This window comes from Cucurbita maxima, unplaced genomic scaffold (genome assembly GCF_002738345.1).
Source record: "Cucurbita maxima cultivar Rimu unplaced genomic scaffold, Cmax_1.0 Cma_Scf00011, whole genome shotgun sequence".
NCBI lineage: Eukaryota > Viridiplantae > Streptophyta > Magnoliopsida > Cucurbitales > Cucurbitaceae > Cucurbita > Cucurbita maxima.
Genome location: NW_019272027.1, coordinates 5,349,718 through 5,369,717, shown reverse-complemented (window position 1 = coordinate 5,369,717; position 20,000 = coordinate 5,349,718). Strand labels below are relative to the sequence as shown.

The 20,000-nt window shown below is 42.7% G+C and overlaps 1 protein-coding gene and 1 pseudogene across 1 annotated transcript; one reads left to right on the top strand and one right to left on the bottom strand.

Annotated features, from left to right (window-relative positions):
• The first annotated feature begins 4,509 nt into the window (after window positions 1-4,509).
• On the top strand, window positions 4,510-4,845 carry LOC111486610 (30S ribosomal protein S12, chloroplastic-like). The gene has a single exon (XM_023133778.1). It carries the CDS (start codon window positions 4,510-4,512, stop codon window positions 4,843-4,845), a length of 336 nt encoding a protein of 111 aa, XP_022989546.1.
• Window positions 4,846-5,435: 590 nt separating this feature from the next.
• LOC111486609 lies at window positions 5,436-9,993 on the bottom strand (annotated as a pseudogene).
• Between the last annotated feature and the right edge of the window lie 10,007 nt (window positions 9,994-20,000).

Genomic DNA, 20,000 nt, shown 5'->3' with positions numbered 1-20,000 from the left:
ACCCAGCCCAACAAACAAGGCTGATACCATTGGTTTGGATGCGTACCCAACCCAACAAACAAGGCTGATACCATTGGTTTGGATGTGCTTTCTCAGTTATTGAATATTGTCTTTGAAGAGATTTTTTTGCTCCAGTTAGTTGGAAATCTTCTTTAGGGTAAAAGGCTGGTTTAGGAAAGGTCGAGGTCCTATTACTTTCTTCCTTGAAGTCCAGCGCTGGGGTCTGGTTGAGAAACTCATTAAGTCAGATATTGTAAAGTGTTTTGATAACATAGATCATGGGCTCAACATCTCAGTTCTTCAATCTGATTTAGGTGAGGAGAACCGTGCCTTCCTTGATCTGATTTTAGTGTTCTTACGAACAGTAATAAGAGACAAAACTTTGACAAATTTGGAAAACTAACGAAAGGCATACCGCAGCTCCTTCACCTCTCCAACTCGGTAAAGTGGCTTTGCTCCTTCACCTTTACAGTCGAGCATATTCAATCCTTCACCTTTTCTTTTTCGATATTCCCCCCTTCCCTGATTTCAGGAGGTAAAGCATATTTATTCTTTCTTTCTTTCTCCTTCACCTATTTATTCTCAAACTGTAAACAAGGTGATTGTGTGTCTCGCAGCTTCGCTCCTCTCCCCCATGCTAATTCACATCTTTTTGCACTAACTCGATATGAAAATCAATTCCTTTATGCAAATAGAAGAGGGTGTAGGCTACGTTCGGTATGCTGATGACATGATGCTATCAAAAGAAGGGGAGTCAATTCTGAGGCTGTATATTACAGGGTGAAAGAGCTCCTCAAAAAGACCCTCGAAAACCTAAAAGAGGTCGAAACCTCTATAGAACTAATCCGAGGAAGACCCCGCAAAATCCTAGTTTGAGGTATGGTCACATCAATTAGCTCGCTTGGGATCATGTCTTCTTAGGGCTCCCCTGAAACGCTGGAAGAAGAAATTCATTGTCGAACCCTTAAAGCAACAAGCGAGGAATGGACAAGAAAAAGAACCTTTCCACTTACTTTCCCTACTAACTTCTCTTTAATCAAAATCCATCCTTGTAGCCTTTGCTTTTCATTGTTCTTATCAGTACAGTGAACAAGAAAGAATCAGCTATTTGAAGAACCTTACCCGGGTTAAAGTAAACGAGTTTTTGAAAGCCTATAGACATAAGATTCTCAACAAGAAATGAGCGAAGCAGCTTTACCTCGTTCAATTAGGGAGAGGAAAATTGCTTTTTATTTCAATCAGCTTCCCTATATAGTGAAGACCTCTACAAAGCAAAATGCGGCAAAAGGGACTTTGATTTTTGCAACAACAGGAGGAAAAGTCAAAAAGTCAAAAGAATAGCCGTATATAAGAGAATGTGCTTTATCTTTCCTGTTGGCGAATTCCTTACCTCTATTTTCTTTCTCCAATGCCAATCACAGAACTAACTGAAATGGAATTCCTACATCCTCGTAAGTATTCTTCTTTTTTTTTTTTTGTTTCGTTAGTGAAACTATAGCGAAAGTAGAATCTTACTGAATTGACTCAAATTTTGGCAGCTCCGAGGTGATTCTTTCTGGTATCCGTCCTCTCTCATATTTCTTTAAGGTTGGAGGATTTAGTTCAAGCTAGTCTCCTATGGTTCAGATATCTGTATTTTTGAAGAGTGTATGAAAGAGCATATAGTAATTATCTAAGAATATATCTATACTATAATGGTTGCATCTAACATTTTCTCATAGTGTAGATAAGGCAGTCCCCGAAGCTAAGAAAACTACGCTATTCAAAGCAATCTGCCCAAGGCTAGTCGAGTCTAATGCTAGGCTAGGTGATTCCTTTCCTCTCTATTAAATTATCGAAGCTTAATCCAGAGAGAGAGAGCTCACTATACCAGCAGGTTGCCACATTTGCTTATGAAACAATAACAGCTTATCCCGAGCTCCTGTCACCCAGTGTAGTAATAGTACGGACTTTCTTCCAGGCTTTCTCTTGCTTCATTGTAATTTAGACAATACCGGAATTGACTGACTTGGTATTGGTAGCCTACCCCGCTTTTGACCGACCAGCCCTCCTTCCTTGTTTGAGGGAAGATTCCAATTCATATAACAAAAAGCAATCCCAAGATCTTCCCATTTGGAATAGTAAACAGGTGTTTTTATCCCATCTTGATAGTCGAGGCTAACCCTCTCAGAGCATGTCTCAGCAATAATTCTAGAAAGAGGGATGGATATTGGCGCATCTTCACTAGTTGCCTTTCAAAAGTTCCTTCAGGTCTTAGTAAGAGCATTAATTCCTCGGATTCAGATGTATTTTGTAACACCCTATACAAGGAAAGCTAGAGCTGGATATCATGTCCCGTAGAGATAGGACTCGAAAGATTGTCCCATGTGAATATGAATCAAAATGAACTTGAAAGAATCCTCCTTTTCTAACAGTTCTGGCAAGGATCAGTAAGGGAACTAAACTAGCTTATTTGCTGTCTAGCCTTAGAATCAGCTATTGATCTATATGAACGGCAAGAAACTAGCTGCTTGAAAAGGGACATGGACTACTACTGAATAACAGAGACTTCCTTTATCCTTTATCCCTTGTCTAGAAAGGGTACTGGCTCGAAGACAGAAGCACTCGAACATGATTCACTTCTAACATTTTCCCCTTACCTGTAAATAAGCACAATAAAGGGGTTACCCCGAAAGGAGACGGAGTGACTCGCTAGAAAGGAACTGTCCTTTTCTTACTCTGTCGATGGTATACCTGAGATGGCAGTCTTTCTCGTTGGCTTGTACCCGAGATCTGATGTTTGAAAGACAACCCAATCCTTTTCCAATAACCATTCATTCTGAGTGGGAGTTCGGATCTATGTTCAAAGGAGGGAGTCTATTAGTAGAGCATCGATAATCGGGATCTTGCCTTTCGTTTTGACTGGAGCATTTTCATCCCTTGCATTGGTTTGAATTTCGCACTATCTCGTCACTAGTTTGAAGTGAGTGCTCCGTGAGTGTATGGAGAACCTAATGTTCTTATTTACTTGTTGGACAGGTTTATGTCATTTATCAATCACAGTAAAGCGTGGTTTCATGCTCACAAAGAGACCCGACATTTATCCCTGAATTTCTGTAGGATTCTATCTTCTTCCTTAGTGGGTAGTGGGAGACCTTAACAACCTAAGTAGAGTAGCAGTACTTGCCTTTTTCTTAGACAGTGGATTTTGGAAGTCTATAGAATAGGGACTCCCCGGCCAATAAAGAAAGAGTTTGCTAACCACTCAGAGCTCTTTTGCAGTTAAGGATATCAGCTAGTTGGTTGGTTGGCTCTTCGATTAGGACTTTAAGTAGCTTTTTTGGACCATCAGGTTTGACTCCTAGCTATTTTCTTTGCTAGTGAATGGAGGAATGCTAGTTTGGTTGGTGGAGATGGATCCGGAAAACGAAACTAATGAACATGAATCCCATCCAAAGAAGTCAGTCTGAGTGGTTCCCTCCCGTACGAAAAGTAGCATCCGCGGATGAAAGAGTGGACGATCTTTCAATTACATCGTGTTGGCCGACAACTCTCTCGTATCCGCTCATGGATGGTAGTTAACTGATTGGAGTTTGTGGAACAATCCCATCCTTTCTAGTACTTGTGGAGAATCCACACCAGTAAGAAATAGCTTTAGTTGTTGATGGAAGAGTGCCCTATTAACTTTGGAAACCATAGTGACACCTAGCAACACAACAGAGGTCCTTCGTGTCTGTAATATTATTATGACACAGGCGGAAGACTGAGCGCTATGTCCCGGGCATTCGCCAAATACCCCTTAACCTAGGTCTGGTCTTTGCTCCTACATGGAAATCTGTACCTAGTGCGTCCAACTATCACATTGGTAGAACGACTAAAAGCAATAGGATGTTTGTTCTAACAGGTTTTTCTTCTTCTTTCCCAAATCGATTGTTTGCTGGGGCGGGTCGCAAGATGTGGCTTTTTCCTTCTGTCTGTTCGGGGTTGTCTCTTCTTCCTCTTCTTTCCTTTTGTTAAGGAGGTCCTGCTCCGTCCAAAGCTTCTGATAAAGAATAGCATTCAAGATCCAATGGCAAAGATCGAATGAGGGAAGGATTGATTCACAAGTCTAGCTGCCCGGTATCGATTCATCTTTAGTAGCAAAAGCTCTTCCTTCTTCTATCTTATCTTTCTTCTTCCATGTCTTCCTTCTTCTTTGACATTCCAGCTTTTTCTATTTTCTTTGTTTACAAACGCTTTTATACGCTCTTATTAATATTAAGCCAAGTCAGTCCTTTTGCAGCCTAGTAAGAAGTAGTGACATGCTCATTCTAAGTGGTAGTAGCATATGAGATAGTGGAACTAGCAGTCTCAGTCTTTGTTCAAGTTCAAATAGGCCCAGTCTTTGCTCGAGTCCAAACCCTTGTTGTCATAGATCGGAGGAATGCCCTTCTTTCCTTTAGTTTTTCCTTTCAGTGGAGTAAGCCAAAGCGAGTCTTGCTGGTCTGTCAAGTGCCATCCGCATAACTTCTCGAACGAGGAAAAGGATCAATGACTTCAAAAGAATTGAATGAGGAGCCGTATGAGGATCTCATGTACGGCTCTGTCGAGTGGCAGGCAGTAAGGGTGACTTATCTGTCAGCTTTTCCAATATCACACCCTCAACCAAACTCTGCCTTACGTAAAGTTGCCAGAGTACGATTAACCTCTGGATTTGAAATCACTGCTTATATACCTGGTATTGCCCATAATGAACAAGAACATTTTGTAGTCTTAGTAAGAGGGCGAAGGGTTAAGGAGGATTTACCCGGTGTGAGATATCACATTGTTCGAGGGACCATAGATGCTATCGGAGTAAAGAAAGGATCGTCAACAACGGCGTTCTAGTGCGTTGTAGATTCTTATCCAAGACTTGTATCATTTGATGATGCCATGTGAATCGCTACAAAGATTGAAAGAAGTATATAGCTAACTCAATAACGAAAGTTTACTAAGGGGACTGGGGTAGGCTACCGTGAGACAAAAGATCTTCTTTCTAAAGGGATTTGATTCGGAACTATTAGATAAGGTCCAATATTGGAAGAATTGAAGAGGTTTTCCTTTACTTTGTCCGGGTCAACAAAGAATGAGAAATGCCTCGACTTAGAACAGGTTTGAGTCCACTAGCAATGATTCGAAGCACCTCTTTTGACACTATTTCGGAAACCCAAGGACTCAATCGTATGGATATGTAAAATAAAGAAAGGATCTCCAATCCTAGCAGTAAAGGGAGGGAAACAGATACTCAATTTCAAGTGAGTAAACATAATTTCATACTCGATCTCATAGATACATATAGAATTTTGTGGAAAGTAGTATGTACGGCTTGGAGGGAGGTCTTTTATATCTTTCGAGATCTAGAAAAGCCAAAATCAATGATTTTCTTAGCCCTTATAAAAGAAAGGAAAACTACTGATTCTTGAGAACCCCTTGCACGCTCATCTCACGTCGAGGTACTGCAGAAGAAAAAACAGCTAAATCAGATAGAGCCAATTTCTTGTAATCGATTAGTTAACATCTTGGTTAACCTTATTCAGACGGAAACAAATCATTGGTTTATCTCTCTATTGAGCCATGAAAAAGATTCAACAAAAGACAGAAAGAAATCCACTCACTATTTTACGTCAAGCAATACGCGGAGTCACTCCCGATATAGCAGTAAAAGCAAGACGTGTAGGCGGATCGACTGATCAAGTTCCCGTTGAAATAGGATCTACACAAGGAAAAGCACTTGCCATTCGTTGGTTATTAGGGGCATCCTGAAAACGTTCGGGTCGAAATATGGCTTTCAAATTTAGTTACGAATTAGTGTAATGAGGTAGAAAGAGACGGATAGGGTGGGAATGGATGTAGTTGAGTTGGAGTTTTTTCCTTTTCAGTCTGACAGTATGGAGATTGAATTGTCGTGATTCCGGCTACCTGTCCTTATGGGAATCTCAAGTCGTCTCTCTGAGGCAGATCGATTCCTAGCCTCTTCCTGTTATCCCCTGCTCGTTTTCGGGTTGGGTTCAGGGCCCAGGCACCCTTCTCCTCTCTTCCTTACCCGTTAGTTGTTCTTTTCCAATTTGGTTTTGTTTTGTTGGGGTCTTTCTTAGGCTGTAACTTTAAAGAAGACGATCTAATACGGGAAGTTGATGTTGATGTTGTTGGGTGCCCTTGCGAGGTTCCTGTCCGACCTCTATTTTTTTGGCCTAATTGGAGTGGAAGGAGTCTTGCTGTGGAGATGGTTTACTTTGAACTTGAGATGGTAGGTTTGGGAGTGGAACTTTGTTTACATTCCCCGTAAAAGAGTCAGTGTTGAATGGTTTTATCCCCCCTGAGGCCCATCCTCCCCTCGTTGGTTGACTGGACATCTTCAGTATCCCCCTCATTCTCACTCTAATAGAAAGGCCGGGAATGACCAGAGGTGTATGGACGTTTACTCTGTCTACCTTTTTAACCGAAGTCATACATGGAGTTGGAACCGTTTTATCTAATACTAGTATGCGCGACAAGTACTTCTGCCTCATCTTGTTCCTTCACGGTAGGTACGCTTGGCCCCTTGTTAGATTGCCTTTTTCTATCCTTAATGTAATGGTCTGAGACATCAAGCCGCATCGGCTGCCTTCTCTTTGATTGATAATAAGGGAGAAAAGGTTTTAATGCACCTAGGGCATCTAAGTGCCCCTTTTTTTTAGGGGAGCCGTTCGTGTGGTAGAGGGCGAACAAAGGATAGAGTGCTTGTGTTGGAAGCGAGCAAGCGGGTGAACGAATCACCAACCAAACGGGCCACTTGGTAACTAGGAGTGTCTCTTCATCTTCATAGCTGGGATGCTTCGAGCTTCTGAGGCTCAGAAATCAGAATGGAATCTTGTGACCCGAGGGCGAATCCGCTAGCACGTCCCGGCTAAATCTGACCCGATTCTTGCCACTCTCCCACAAACCTGAGTTTGTTTTTTACCTAACCGGTGGCGTACGAGAGGGAGGAGCCTAAATACCCTACCCCCATACTGGTGCGGACCGTTCTTGCCTTTGGTAATATCTGGTTGCTGGTCTGCTTCACATGGGTCCCCCTTTCTTTTTCATACTTCTGTTATTCGACTTTTGCCGGAGAAAGATATTATGACCTTAGTGATGCTTGCGTTGAGTATAATAATAAATACTCGTGATGAGTCCCCCTTAACTACACTATGCCTTTCTCTTTCTGTTTTGTTTAGTGTCATTTTCTGCTCTCTCACGCTAATGCTAATACTTCATCCTTTTTCCCGCTGTTATCCACTCCTATAAAATGCTAAACAGGGGGCCATCCTCTTTATCCTCATTGGACTCAAGGACATCGATAAGCTAAACCAATTAGGCAGTAGATTCGATCAATCTAAATCTGCCTAGCTCCCTTTCGAGAAAGAATCCCTTATACAAAACACATCGAGAAAGATATTATGAGCACCAAGTGGATGCTGCATATCTTTTCTTCTTCTATATTTTTATATATCACACGTTGCCCCCCTATGAATTAGTTCCAAGAAAGGGGCCGTTCACGTCTTTTTTTCTCGATTTTTGATGTAGTTGCAATAAGTTTCCTGATTTTTATTGAGATGGGGTGTGAAGCGTCAGTACCTTTTTTAGAGTAGCCAAAGGGAACAGCCGGCCGGTGGGAGCGAGAAGTTTTGGATTCGTGACTGGAATCCCCAGTAGGGCAGGGAAAGTCCTGCCAAAATTTCCAAGACTGAGGGGTGGAACGCTTTCCGAAACAAATCTATTTTTTTTAATCAGCTTGAGCTGGACAGGGAAGGGCGAAGAAGAAAAAAATACCAAGTAATTTAGAGAAAGGGAAAGAGAGGGGTTTTGATTGAGTGCCATTGCTCCCACATCTTTTTCCGGTCCGGTCACGAGCATAAATGTTTTATTGGGTTTCTACCTTATTCACTCGCCTTATCTTCTTTAACTTGGCATCCTGTAAGAAAAATGGTGCAGCAGTTGACTGACAATGCGGATTTGGAACTGGCAAATGAAAGAGAAACCCGAGAGGGTCTTCTCAATATTTTTTCTTAATTTGAGAATCACCAATTTCTTATTTGTTCGGATTTGATTGTGTTCACAAGGGGAAAGGAGAAAAAACCCAAAAACAGAAGCAGAAGAGGAAATGGCTAGCAGATTTGCAGCAAAGTCCGCTTATAGATCCTTTTGGCACAACAGGGTAAGTAGTCAACTCTAACAAACCAACAAAAAGACTCAAGCATTCAGATAACAACAAAGACACTAACCATCCAAGCATCAAAAGTTGAGGGGACTGGGGATTGGTCCCTGGTGATACAGTGAATATCAAACCATCAACAACTCGGAAAGCATCAATCCCAATAACCCTGAAATTGTGATCAACTACCTTGCCCACTAGGCATCCACCATGGTAGTGCCATATAGTACTCACTGCGGGCAAAACTCTCCCATCAGCCGATCATTTGATTGATCAACGGGCAATGCAGGCCCCACCTATCTTCAATCTCGGCCCCCAAACAAACCATTCACTGAATTGAAAACCCTCCATGGAACGGCTCCTCAATACATCACCGATCTTGCAAGTTCCATTCACACACCGCTCCACATACATCACCCGGATTACTAAAGTAGTTGAACCGTACAATTGGGTTAACCCTGACATCTGTAGATGGCAACCGGAGTGAACAGAGAGTGGCCCAGTAATCTTCTCCATCAGGGTAGCCACAGTGAGATAGAGTGGTGAAGCTGGGTTCCGAATGAAAAGAGAGTGAGTCGGGGAGACAAAAGGTATGACATTGGAAGTTTCTTCAAGGTAAGCCCCTGTCCCTGAATTGGTTATGCCCATGACTTGTATCAGAGAGTGCTCCAATGGCACTGGGGGCACAATTGAGATGCCATTTCGGGGGTTCTCATAAAGGAACTGTCTGACATAAGGCAAGTGATGAGACAGAGGAATTCCCCACGATGAAAGGGACGACCTTGGTCCAATGCCACTCAGAAGCGGAAGTTGTGGGCTTCCAAGAGCCCCAGCACAGAGGTGATCCTCTCCCTTTGCACCATTGCATGGCCCTCTTTCTTTGGTCGCAAAAAAACAACCCCAATTGCCAATTGCTTCGATCTACGAAGAAGAGGCTAAAAGAATTCTTTGAACACTTGCATAGCTTGCATAGACTGCACTCTCAAATTCAAAGCTTTCACATAGCTGAGGAGATCAGCAACACTGTGTCTACAACTGGAACTATCGAATGTCGAACTACCAGCCTTGGTACCCACTGAATGATCCAAAGTCAAACCATTATAGGGATCAACATCGGCTTACAATAGCCCGTCTCTGACTGCCAATTGCCAATTCTTGAGCTCCAACCTAACCTAAGATAGCCCTCTCAACCCACTCATAGGACTGGTTCACCACTCAGAGGTCCTAATTCACCCCTAACCTGACCTTCTGTAGAATTATTGATCGGCTCGATTATAGAACCCGACATTGATAGCACTACTGCCGTCAAGAACTTGGCCTCGGGCATTGGGAACGCCATCTTCGAAGGTTCAAGCTTGCGCCGGGGAGTCGAAAGCACCTCCATGAGAGTGGTGAGGAAGGCTAATTGGGTCATCAAATTAGGCTTTCCGTACGGAACACCGCCCCTTTCAAGCACCAGAACCCGCTCATTCTCAGATAGTGTTGCTGCCGGCAGCCGGCGACCTCTTCTAGTCCTCTGATGGGAAATCAATCCGTGGCGTTGAAGACAAAACCCAAATAACTCGAACCTGTAAACAGAAGAAAGATTGATCAAAACCAGTTCAGTTAAAGGATTGAAAGAAAAAAGACATTAAAGAAGAAGAGAAAAAATCAGAGGGTTATCGAATGATTACTTTGTTGAGACTGTGCTCTGGCCAAGGAAATGAAAGTGAAGATCCTAAAGAGAGGGGTGGAAAATGAACTCAATCAAAGAAAAAGATGCCTGAGGACTGACAATGGTGGAGAATAAACGTTGCAAGAGTTTGATGATTCAGGTCCGTCATCAGTTTAGCTGCTCACACAACACACTCCACAGCAAAATGGAGTTGCAGAAAGAAGGGCGAAACTTGTAGAAGCATGATGCGCATGCGAAGAACGTACAACCGCAGTTTTGAAAAAGGAAGGAAACCCCAAGCTAAATTAGCTTTTCGTTACCAATATTGAAAAGTCTTTGGCTCCGTCTGCTATGTGTTCTGAGCAGTTACGGACGAAGCTGGAAAAGAAGGCGGGCGGGCTAGTTGGTGCATCTTTGTTGGCTATGATCAGCATAGGTTGAGGTGCATTGATCCGACTACAAAATCTGTATCTCCACATGTCGTTTTCGATGAAGCATCATCATGGTGGTCCTCCAAAAATGTAGTATTGCCGTATTTCGGGATGCTAGACTTCTGTATGCGGGCACAAGCACCTGAGCAACAAGAGCCTGATATTGTGAGTCACTCTTGACCTGAGTCAAAAAAGCTACATGAAGCCCTCCTGTTAGAGAAAAAAAAGCCCAAGGCCCGCAACCCGTTAACAAAGAGTGATGCATGTCTAGAAGAGAGCAACAAGATATTCAAGAGGATCCCTACTGAAGGCACTGTGCTTGATAGACGACTTAGAAGATCGACAAGGAAGGATCAGGAAGCCCAATCAATCCCAAGTATAGAGAAGCCAGCTATGCGGACACTGTGACACTTTCACAGTCTTGTGCCTCTCCAGAAAGTGGAAGAGCCAAGCTCATTTGAAGAAGCGGCTTGCCTGAAAGAGTGGGGCGATGAAAGAGGAGATTTCTGCCTGAACACCTTAAATCAGAATGAGACATGGGAACTTGTCCCATTACCAGAAGGAGGGAGTGAAGCCAATCGAATTGTCTCGTTCCGGGTAGTCAGGGTATCACAGGTGAAGTGCAAGAGTGACGACTCCATTTTGATCTCGTTGACGCGATTGGTTGCTCGGGGCTTCTCACATCTCACAATGGATGGGGTGGGATTGATTATGAAGAAAGATTTGCTCTTGTGGAGAAGTTTACATCTATTAGAATTGTCGCTGCTATGGTCTCTCATTTGGATTTTTCATGAGATCAGATGGGGATGTCAAAACAACATTTTGAAATGTGAACTCGAGGATCAGGTTTGTAAGCTAAGAAAGAAAGTCTTTCTTTATATGACTTGAAACTTTCTTCCCGACAGTGGTACGGTACCTTAAGTTTTATCAAGCTATTAGCGATATGGGATTTCGTTCGACGATCATTGTATTGAAACTCGAATAATGGATGGTGAGATTAGAATATTGTCAAACTATGTTTACGATATCCTTATTGCCGGAAATTCCTTGTTTGCCATAAATCAAACTCTAAATTGGGGCTGGGTGATGAAGCTGATTCTGTGTTTGGAAATAGCGAGTGGCTGTGTTATCTGCCCAGACAACAAGTCAAGGTAAGCTTCCCTCCCTCCTGCCGGCTGAGTAGCCACGCTACTGAGAACCTAGAAACTGCTGATTGATTTTGAGCCACAACTCTTTCTTATAGTTGGCAAGGCTTTTACGGGGACTAGCCCGCTTCCCATTACTCAACGAAGGCTTCCCATTGTCTGGTTCTTTCTGGAATGTGGGATCATTTTAGATCGTACCCGAGCTGCCCACTCCCAACCTTCACTTAGTCGTCAGGCTGCATTTGAACTACAGTGGCTGAAATCTGAGTCCGGGTCCCGGGCTGGCTGCATTGGGGAGGGGTAGAAGCAATGGATCGAGTGTATGGATTCAATTTCTTCTCGTCCTGGGGATCATCTCTCCTAGTCTTGATCTAGTCGATCCCCTCAGAATGATCTCGAGCTACTTACTCCCTCTCCTCTTCTCGTGGAGCTACTTCCTCTCGCTGCTTCGTTCCTCTCCGTCAATTCATTTGTTTAAGGCGAGAGCGAAACCCCATGCAGTCTTTCATCTGTATCCGAAGGGAACAGACTTGCCGGCAACCAACTAAACTCCTTGTCCAGTTCAGATAGGTTGCTTGATGACCTCCATCTGTTTTTTATACATACATGGATGGAATGAATGCATTTTCTGCATCTGATTGGTCCTTCTCAAGCACACAACTCCTAATATCAATATCTCAGGGCTAGGGATGCGATAAGGGGAACCTCTTAGTACGGGGCAAGGGGAATGCATGTTATTTCCATTTATTCACATCCTACCCAACCCAACTATGTTGTCTCGTAGATAGCAAGGTCAGTTGATTGTTGCTCATGACAAGGCAAGGAAATTCCTCCAGCACTTTGTTCTCGGACTAGTCCCGGTAGAATTCCTCGTAGTCCTGGTGGATACTCATTCTAAACCACATGGGAGCTTCTGTAGTCAGGTTACCGGCCATCTCGATACTCAAAAGATTACGAGACTTTTGCCCCCACTAGAATTTCCCCGTCTCCACCGAAAACTGTGTAAGGTAAGTGTCCAGGTTCCCTTAACGAGGCAGACGAAGTGCGGGTGTGCATCCGATGGATGATCCAGTTCAACTTGCTTGCCTAACCACGTCTCGAGTTTTGATGAGTCTCAGAAAAAAAACCGATAAAAGATGCGGGTACATTAGAGATTCGAAGGTCTTTGTTTTCAATTTGATAGCGTTTATTAGGATTAGGTCAACTCGAGATAGTAAGAATATACAGGATTAATATGGACAACTTTTCTCCTTACACGAGAAGCCACCACGAGAAAGAAACCTTCCGCCCCAAAGATGATTGATGTTTTCATTCGAGAAAGACACTCCTGGCTTAACTAAAAAATGGGTAGCTCATTTGCTCCTGTGGCCTATCTTGCGGCCCCCTATGGAAAGTCCAAGTTTCAAGCCCTAAACGGCCTTCAGGTCCACCTGCCTACTCAAGAAATTCGAGACTTGTTGTTGGAGAGAAGCTACTTGACTGATAGTTTAGATAGTAAAGGCAGATGCTATCGGTAGATTCAGTCTGAGGCTATTGGTTGGAGAGATGATCTTAAGTTGACGCATATAACCCTACCTACTCAAAGGCGTGCAAATCAAAGCTCCTCCTCTTTTTCCACACACAGAGAGACGTCTACCTCGACTATACCATATTGAGCTTTCCTCCCGACATTGGAATATGGATTGGGAAGGGGGCGAATGGATGAGACCTTTGAGTCGCGTCTCAACCATTTCAGTCTGTATAATGACTTTGCTATAGAATTATTAAGAGAAAGATACACTTCGCTCCTATTCATGCGCTTCGCCCGCCTGACTGGAGAGGGCGGGAGGTTTGAATGAGTGACTTCCCATTTTTCAGTCAGTAAAGTAGACTGACAGAAAGAGGAGAGGTTTAAGCACTTTCGATTCGGTAATAGCCAATAAGACAGTTTGCTCTTACGTACCGCTTGTGCGTTCTCTCTCTTGCCTGTGTGTACGTACTTTAAGCAGCCTTTCCGTAGATCACGGGTCAACTCTTTTTAAAGAAGCCTCCCGAAGCGAGCCATAGAATAACAGACTGCTATCCTCTTACTTATACAGGAACAGAAGAGGGCCCTAGTTGAACAAGCGCTTTAGGAAAAGAGCTATACCTTGTTACCGGGAATAGAAAGTACTGGAAGCCAATATAGGGTCAAAAGTTGGACTATTCCCTTACCTAAAGGCAAGCAAGCCCTAAAGTAAGTAAAGGGAAGGAAAGGGCTTCGCCTGACTCGTTCTCCAGCCTCAGGCTCAGGAAAGACAAGAGTCAAGTACTACCTGACTAAGGCGATAGGTGGACAATCTGACCTTACCTTTATCTCGATATCACTAAGCCACAGTAGTCTATTGTCTAGATCTGACTACTAGTCGTTAGACTCTTTCTATAGAATAGATTAAGTATCCGAGTAGTCTCTAGTTTGATATTGTAGTCGTAGTCTCGTCTTTCTAGTAGTAATCTAGTGTTCAAACAAATATTCTTTGCCTCATATACATTTTTGTATACACTGAAGTATACAGAAGGAGGGAGAGGAATCAAGGGTCAAGAGAAGTCAGCTCAGTTTATGAGCCCCTCTCCTCTTCTCGTCGAGCGGCTTCTCCCCTCTCCACTTCTCGTCTAGCTGCTTCGCACCTTTTCAATGAATTCTCCTTTAAAGACCATTTATTAGAAAATTCTATCCTCTATCTATTTTTTGAGGTATTTTTGTATATTTTCCCTGATTTCTGGAGGTAAACAAGGATCGGTCTCACTGCTTCGCACCTTTTCGATTAATTATCCTGAACCGATATGACCTTTTCTTCACTTTAGAGGAGAGCCAATTCATTCAATCCTCTATAAAGAAGAATTAGAGAATGAAAGAAAGAGTGAACTCCTTCACCTATCGGTCTCATTGCTTCACTACTTCATTTTTACAGTCAGTAAAAGACAAAGAGAGAGAAAGAAAGTCAAGAAAGAGAAGCTCAATCACCTTTGACTCTATTCCCTGTAAGAAAGATGAATTCTCCTTTTCCTTAAGCCTTTGACTGATTGAACGAGGTAAAGCAATTCCATTGGCTGGCTGGCTGAACCTCTCCCTTCTTGAACTGTAAACAAGGTCTCACTGCTTCGCCCCTTTTCCTATATTTCTTCTTTCACGGTAAACAAAGACTAAAGAAGAATGAGACAGTACTACTGAACGAGGGTTGAACTGTTCTTTCTCTGATCCTTTCTTTCACTCTTTCACATAGGCTGGATGAGAAGAAGGTCAAGCACCTGAACCAGAACCCATTTATTCTTTCACTAGGTGTTTGATTGAACAAGAAGGAAAGACTCAACAAGAATGATCCTTTGTCCCTGATTTCACTATTTCACTCAGTAAAGCAGCTGAGGATTGACTCTCCCTTCTTTCACTTACTCTCCTGTAAGTAAGAAAGATGAATTCTCCTACCTGAACCTTCTTGAACTGTAAACTCATGAACCTCTCCCTTCAAACATGAGGTAAATTCCGTTATTGTGAGTTGTTCAGCAAAGACTATTCTTTCACTCTAAAGCAAGGTCAAGCTCCTGAACCTGATTGAACAAGGTAAACTCCTGAACTACTTCCCTTCCCTTCTTTCACTGTCAACACTCAACTCAAGACTCAACTCAAGATTAATTAGACTGAACAGGAAGGAGCTCGGTAAATGGAAAGGTCTTTAACGAACTGTAAACAAGGGAAACTCCTTAACTCAATCACTTGTGCCTTCTTTCTGTAGGTCTCTTTCTTCCTTCACCAGATTGAACTGAAAAAGAAAGAGAAGCTTCTTTACCTATTCTGTATGGTCTCATTGCTGAGCTCTGGAACTGTAAACACTCAAGATTCCTTCTCCTTACTTACTCCTAAGCGACTTTTCCTTCTTTCACTCGGTCTTGCTACTTACTCCTGAACCTATCCCTTTCACGAACTGTAAACACTCAAGATTTCTTCTCCCTACTTACTCCTGAGTGACTTTTCCTTCTTTCACTCGGTCTCGTGACTTCGTCGCTCCTGAACCGAAACCGGAACCCTCTTTCTCTTCTCCTTCCCCTACTGATTCTTGAACAGTAAACTAAGCCTCAAGATTAATTCTACTTCTTTCACTCAGTCTCTTTTCTTTCCTTTGATTCTGCTTTCAGAAACATTAATCAAACTGAACTACTGAAGGAACCTTCTTTCACTTTTTCACTCGTTAAATAGGTGTGTGTTTTATTCTTGATATTCTGCTCTCTTGGACTATTACTTCTTTCACTCAGTACAGGGTAAACTAATTCATTGACTCACTCTCCCTGAACTGTAAACACTCCTTATTCATTCGACGGAACAGTCAGTCTCGACTCCTCATTCATTCGAGAGAGAGAGTTTACGGAATTGGCTTTCTTGCTCGGGCTCCTCTTGCTTGCTGGGTTGTAAGGAACTGGCTTGCTTTCACTCTTTCACTTCTTTTCTTTTCCGATATTCCCTGAAGTTCTTGTTCTTTCCCTTCTTTCACTTGGTAAAGCTGCTTCAATTCCATTGCCTTAACCTCTCCAACTCGGTTTCATGTCTTCGGCCCTTCCCCTGTATTCCCTTCCCTTGCCGAGCTAGCTTTCTTTGTTTTATTCCCTTCTTTGTCTTCGTCTTCTGACTTTGACTCCCCCTGAACCTGTCCCTTCTTTCATTTCAATCGGTAAAGCTATTTTACGGTCTCTTCTCTTTCTCCTTACTTAATTCTTGTTATGGTGAGTTATTCGAGAGGTAAAGCAGCTGGATGAGAAGGAAGAAGGTAAAGCATATGAAATCCTTCTTTCACTCTTAAGGACCATGAATTATCAAATTCTATCTTCTGTCTATTTTTAAGGCTATTTTTGAGGTATTTAGGGTTAGAGGTAATTCATAAGTCAATCCTCAAGATTTATTCTTGAACCTATTCTATAAACTTGGTCTCGCAGCTTCGCTCTTCTCCCTGGATGACAAGTTCCAGAAAACTTGGGAGGACATATGCAATGAGTTCAACAATAAAGATAGTTATAAGATCGAGGTCGATGTAACCAAATGTGACTTAGAAAGCATCTAGAAGCAACCTAACGCTTCTCTAAGTACATTACCAGATAGATGGAGGAAAAGGGCATCCCAAATGACAACCAGACCCCTGGGGGCAACTGGAAATGGTAGTTCAAAACCTCTTGCCAGAGTATCAAAAGCATATGTTATGTATGATAGCTCCCCGACTTACTTCAAAGCTCTCATAGAGATCGGGTAGAGAATTGAGGATTCCATCCAATCAGGCTTCGATGCATTAATCCTTCCTCGAGCCAGTCTCCGTTCTGTGGTAGGGCAAGCACACAGTGAAGTATCAATCAAAACGTACACTCCATCTCTGCCTATAGTCTCGTTCCTCTCCCTATCGGTCTCGAATCTTTTCTTTCCTATCCACTCTACTTCTCTAAGGAAATCCGCCGAAACATTATACGGTTCCTAAATATGCTTATTCATGTGGTAGAGCTACATAAAAGGAGCTCACTCAACTCAACCTATATACCCTTTCTTGCCTCAGACTCTTTTACTGGTTTTATGGCTTGCGATGGGAATTTCTAGCTTGGCAAGGGTGTATGCGCTTTCCTTGCTAACGGAGATTTGCTTGTCTTATGTCTATGCCTCGGCTTCGGAAGATGGGCGTAGGGATCTATTTTTATATCTCAAACAACTGCGTAGTAAAATGAGAGAGAAATGGGTAGTATGGGGGGGCTTTGATTCAGTACTCTTTTTGATGCTGAAAAGACCACCGGAGGCAAGGGTAAGCAGAAGACCGGGGGTTTGGAGGGAACTACTAAAGGGATGTGCATAAAAAGGTCCGTATTTTCTCGTGAAAACTTGCAAGTGTCGGAGGTAGCTGCATTAGAGACTCGGCAGGTGTCATTGTTTAGCATGATAAAGAAGTAGGTGGCCACGGTAGCCCCCTCTTTCTTTAACCCATTTATCAATAAGCGTAGTCAGGGAAAAAGAAAATAGAGGCGGAGGCTAAAGCAAGCCTGACTCCAAGGGATTCTCTTAGCTAATCAGTTTGGCATTACAATTAATTACATAGAGAGGGGTGAAGCTGCGAGACCGAGTGAAAGAAGCGAGAGGAAAATAGCTTGACCTCGTGTTTGAAGGTGAAGGAGAGGATTGAATTGACTTGACTGCAAATTCGATTTGTTTTTCGCAGCTTTACCGAGTGTTTGAAGGTGAAGGATCATAATTTCTTTAGAGTGAAAGAAGGGAGAGGGAAGAGGAGAATATGCTTTACCTCGGTCAATCAGGTTCAGGAGAAAGAACCAAACACCTATTTACCGAGTTGACTCTGTCTTCGTCTTCTTTCTTTGACTCTATTCCCTGACCCTCTTGATTTAGGTTCTTACGTGGGACTTTCAAAAAGAGAACCCGGCTTATGATATTACTTGACCGGAACAAAAACATGAGAGGAAATTCAATCCTGAAGCTCTATTCCCTTCCCTGATTGAACAATAAACAAAGACTATTCTGGAAACACTTGGGAAACCTTTGTCTGTAAGGTCTCATTGCTTCGCTCACTCATTCGCCGGAGCTATTCTTAACTGTCAAGTTTCGTCATAGCTTTTTCACTAACAAAAACGGGTTCCATTAATTCAAGTTGATGCTCTATATAACTGTAAAGTTTCGTCAACCTTAGGTAATTCAGCATGATGAGAAGAAAGAGAAGCGACTTAACCTTCCCCGGAACCTCTATTCCCTTCCCTTATTTCAGGAGGTAAACTGTAGTAGGATTCTTCTTTCACTCTTAAGGACCAATAATGATTTTCTTGATACTTTACGACTGTAAAGTTTTGTCAACCTTAGGTAATGAGGCAGGATGAGAATCAGGTCAAGCTCCAGAACCGGAACCCATTTATTCTTGAACCTACTTATTAATGATCCTGAAAAGTAAGGAAAGAATAACCTCTCGATTAATGATCCTTCCCCTGAACCTCTCCAACTAGGTTTCACAATTCTATTCCCTGTCCCTTCTTTCACAGTAAGAAAAGAAGAAGAAGCAAGATGAATTAGACTGATTTCACTCTTTCACCTTTACAGTCGGTAAAGCAGCTTCTCTCTTGAACCTCGACTTCTTTCTCTGATCCTTTCTTTCCTTTAATTCTACTTGAATGACTCAACTCAAGACAAAACTCAACAAGATGAATTATCCTGAACCTATTTACCTCGTTCAATCAGTCCAATGGAGGGTTACGAGAATCTTCTTTGTATAGGGAAGTTTACCTCATGAAAGAATAGTGAAACCCGAGTGAAAGAGAGAGAAGCCAGAACGTAGATTAAAAGCTATCTTGTGATCATAATTGCTTTAGTTTCGAGTTCAATCAGGTTGTGAAGGAGAGAAGCTATGAGACTGTAAAGGAGAGGCATGTCTTCCTTCTTTCAAGCAAGAAAGAGTTAGCTCCTTTTTTTCTCTTCAGAGGAGAACAACAAAGGGTTGGACCTAGCCTGCCTACAACCAAAGCATTAGAAGCCCTTAATTAAAGAGGCCTTTAGTCAATCTGGAGTGTTCCCTAGCTTGATTCTTTCTTTCTTTCTTTCTTTGCTTCCGTCGCTCAGTGCTCGCCCCTGACAAACTTTCTGTCTAACTGTCTAGATCTCTTGCTCGGTGTGCTCCTTACTCGTTTAGCTCGGCAAGAAAGTAAGTAATTTAGTTTAGCCTCAGCCTTTCCTTTCTCAGCTAGGTGACCTGAGCTTGGGGATTTTGTTTAGTTAGTAAGGGAGTAGGGAGGAGTCAAAGGGTGGGAATAGATTGTAGTGAATTGTGGGAGTTTCTAAGGAAAGAAAGTTATCTTCTCAAAGTCAAATCTGAAAAAGAATAGAGTTCCAGCAAAACCCTTTCTAAGGATGAGGACAGTAGTTCGGGAGTTCGCTCGAAAGAACTGGCGTACCAAGCTTTCGATCACTCTGTTAGATCCAAGGCACATCTTCATCAAGCTCTCGAACAAAGAAGATATGCACCAAACAAAGAGAAGTTTTTGATTGAGGGATTGATGGTTTAGGGTTTTCTGCTGGAGCCATGATTTCCGTCTCCGCAATGGTGATCCAATGCATGCGCCTATGCTGGGTATCGCGACTCCATCTGTTGTCTTCTTCTTTGAGTTTCACCTGTTTTCTATCGTCTCGATTTTCGGAATTGGCCTGACCCTTGAAGGTCCTACGAAGCTTGTCTCACGCCCCCCTCTCACAATAAAGCTAGGGTTTATGTAGAAATCGATCTTATCAAGGAAAACCTCCCAAATCGTGTTTTGATTTGATCAACTATGTATGTATGGATCACTAGCAAGAAATCGTTGATTTTGGAATACCTAAGTTCTGCACGCATTGCACAAGGTCATGCCCGTGACGAATGCAAAGTAGCAAATAAGGAACCTGGTGTCAACCCGTCACCGAGAATGTCCTATGTTCCAAGAACCAATGCTACCCAGCCAGCACCTACCACTGAAGTTAGCCTTCGTGATTCTGATGTTGTGCTGACATGCAACCCATTGAAAATGGTCCTCGAGGTGAAGAGCTTGAACCAGATAACAATCCCCAAGCTTCTGTTCTTCAACAACCGGAG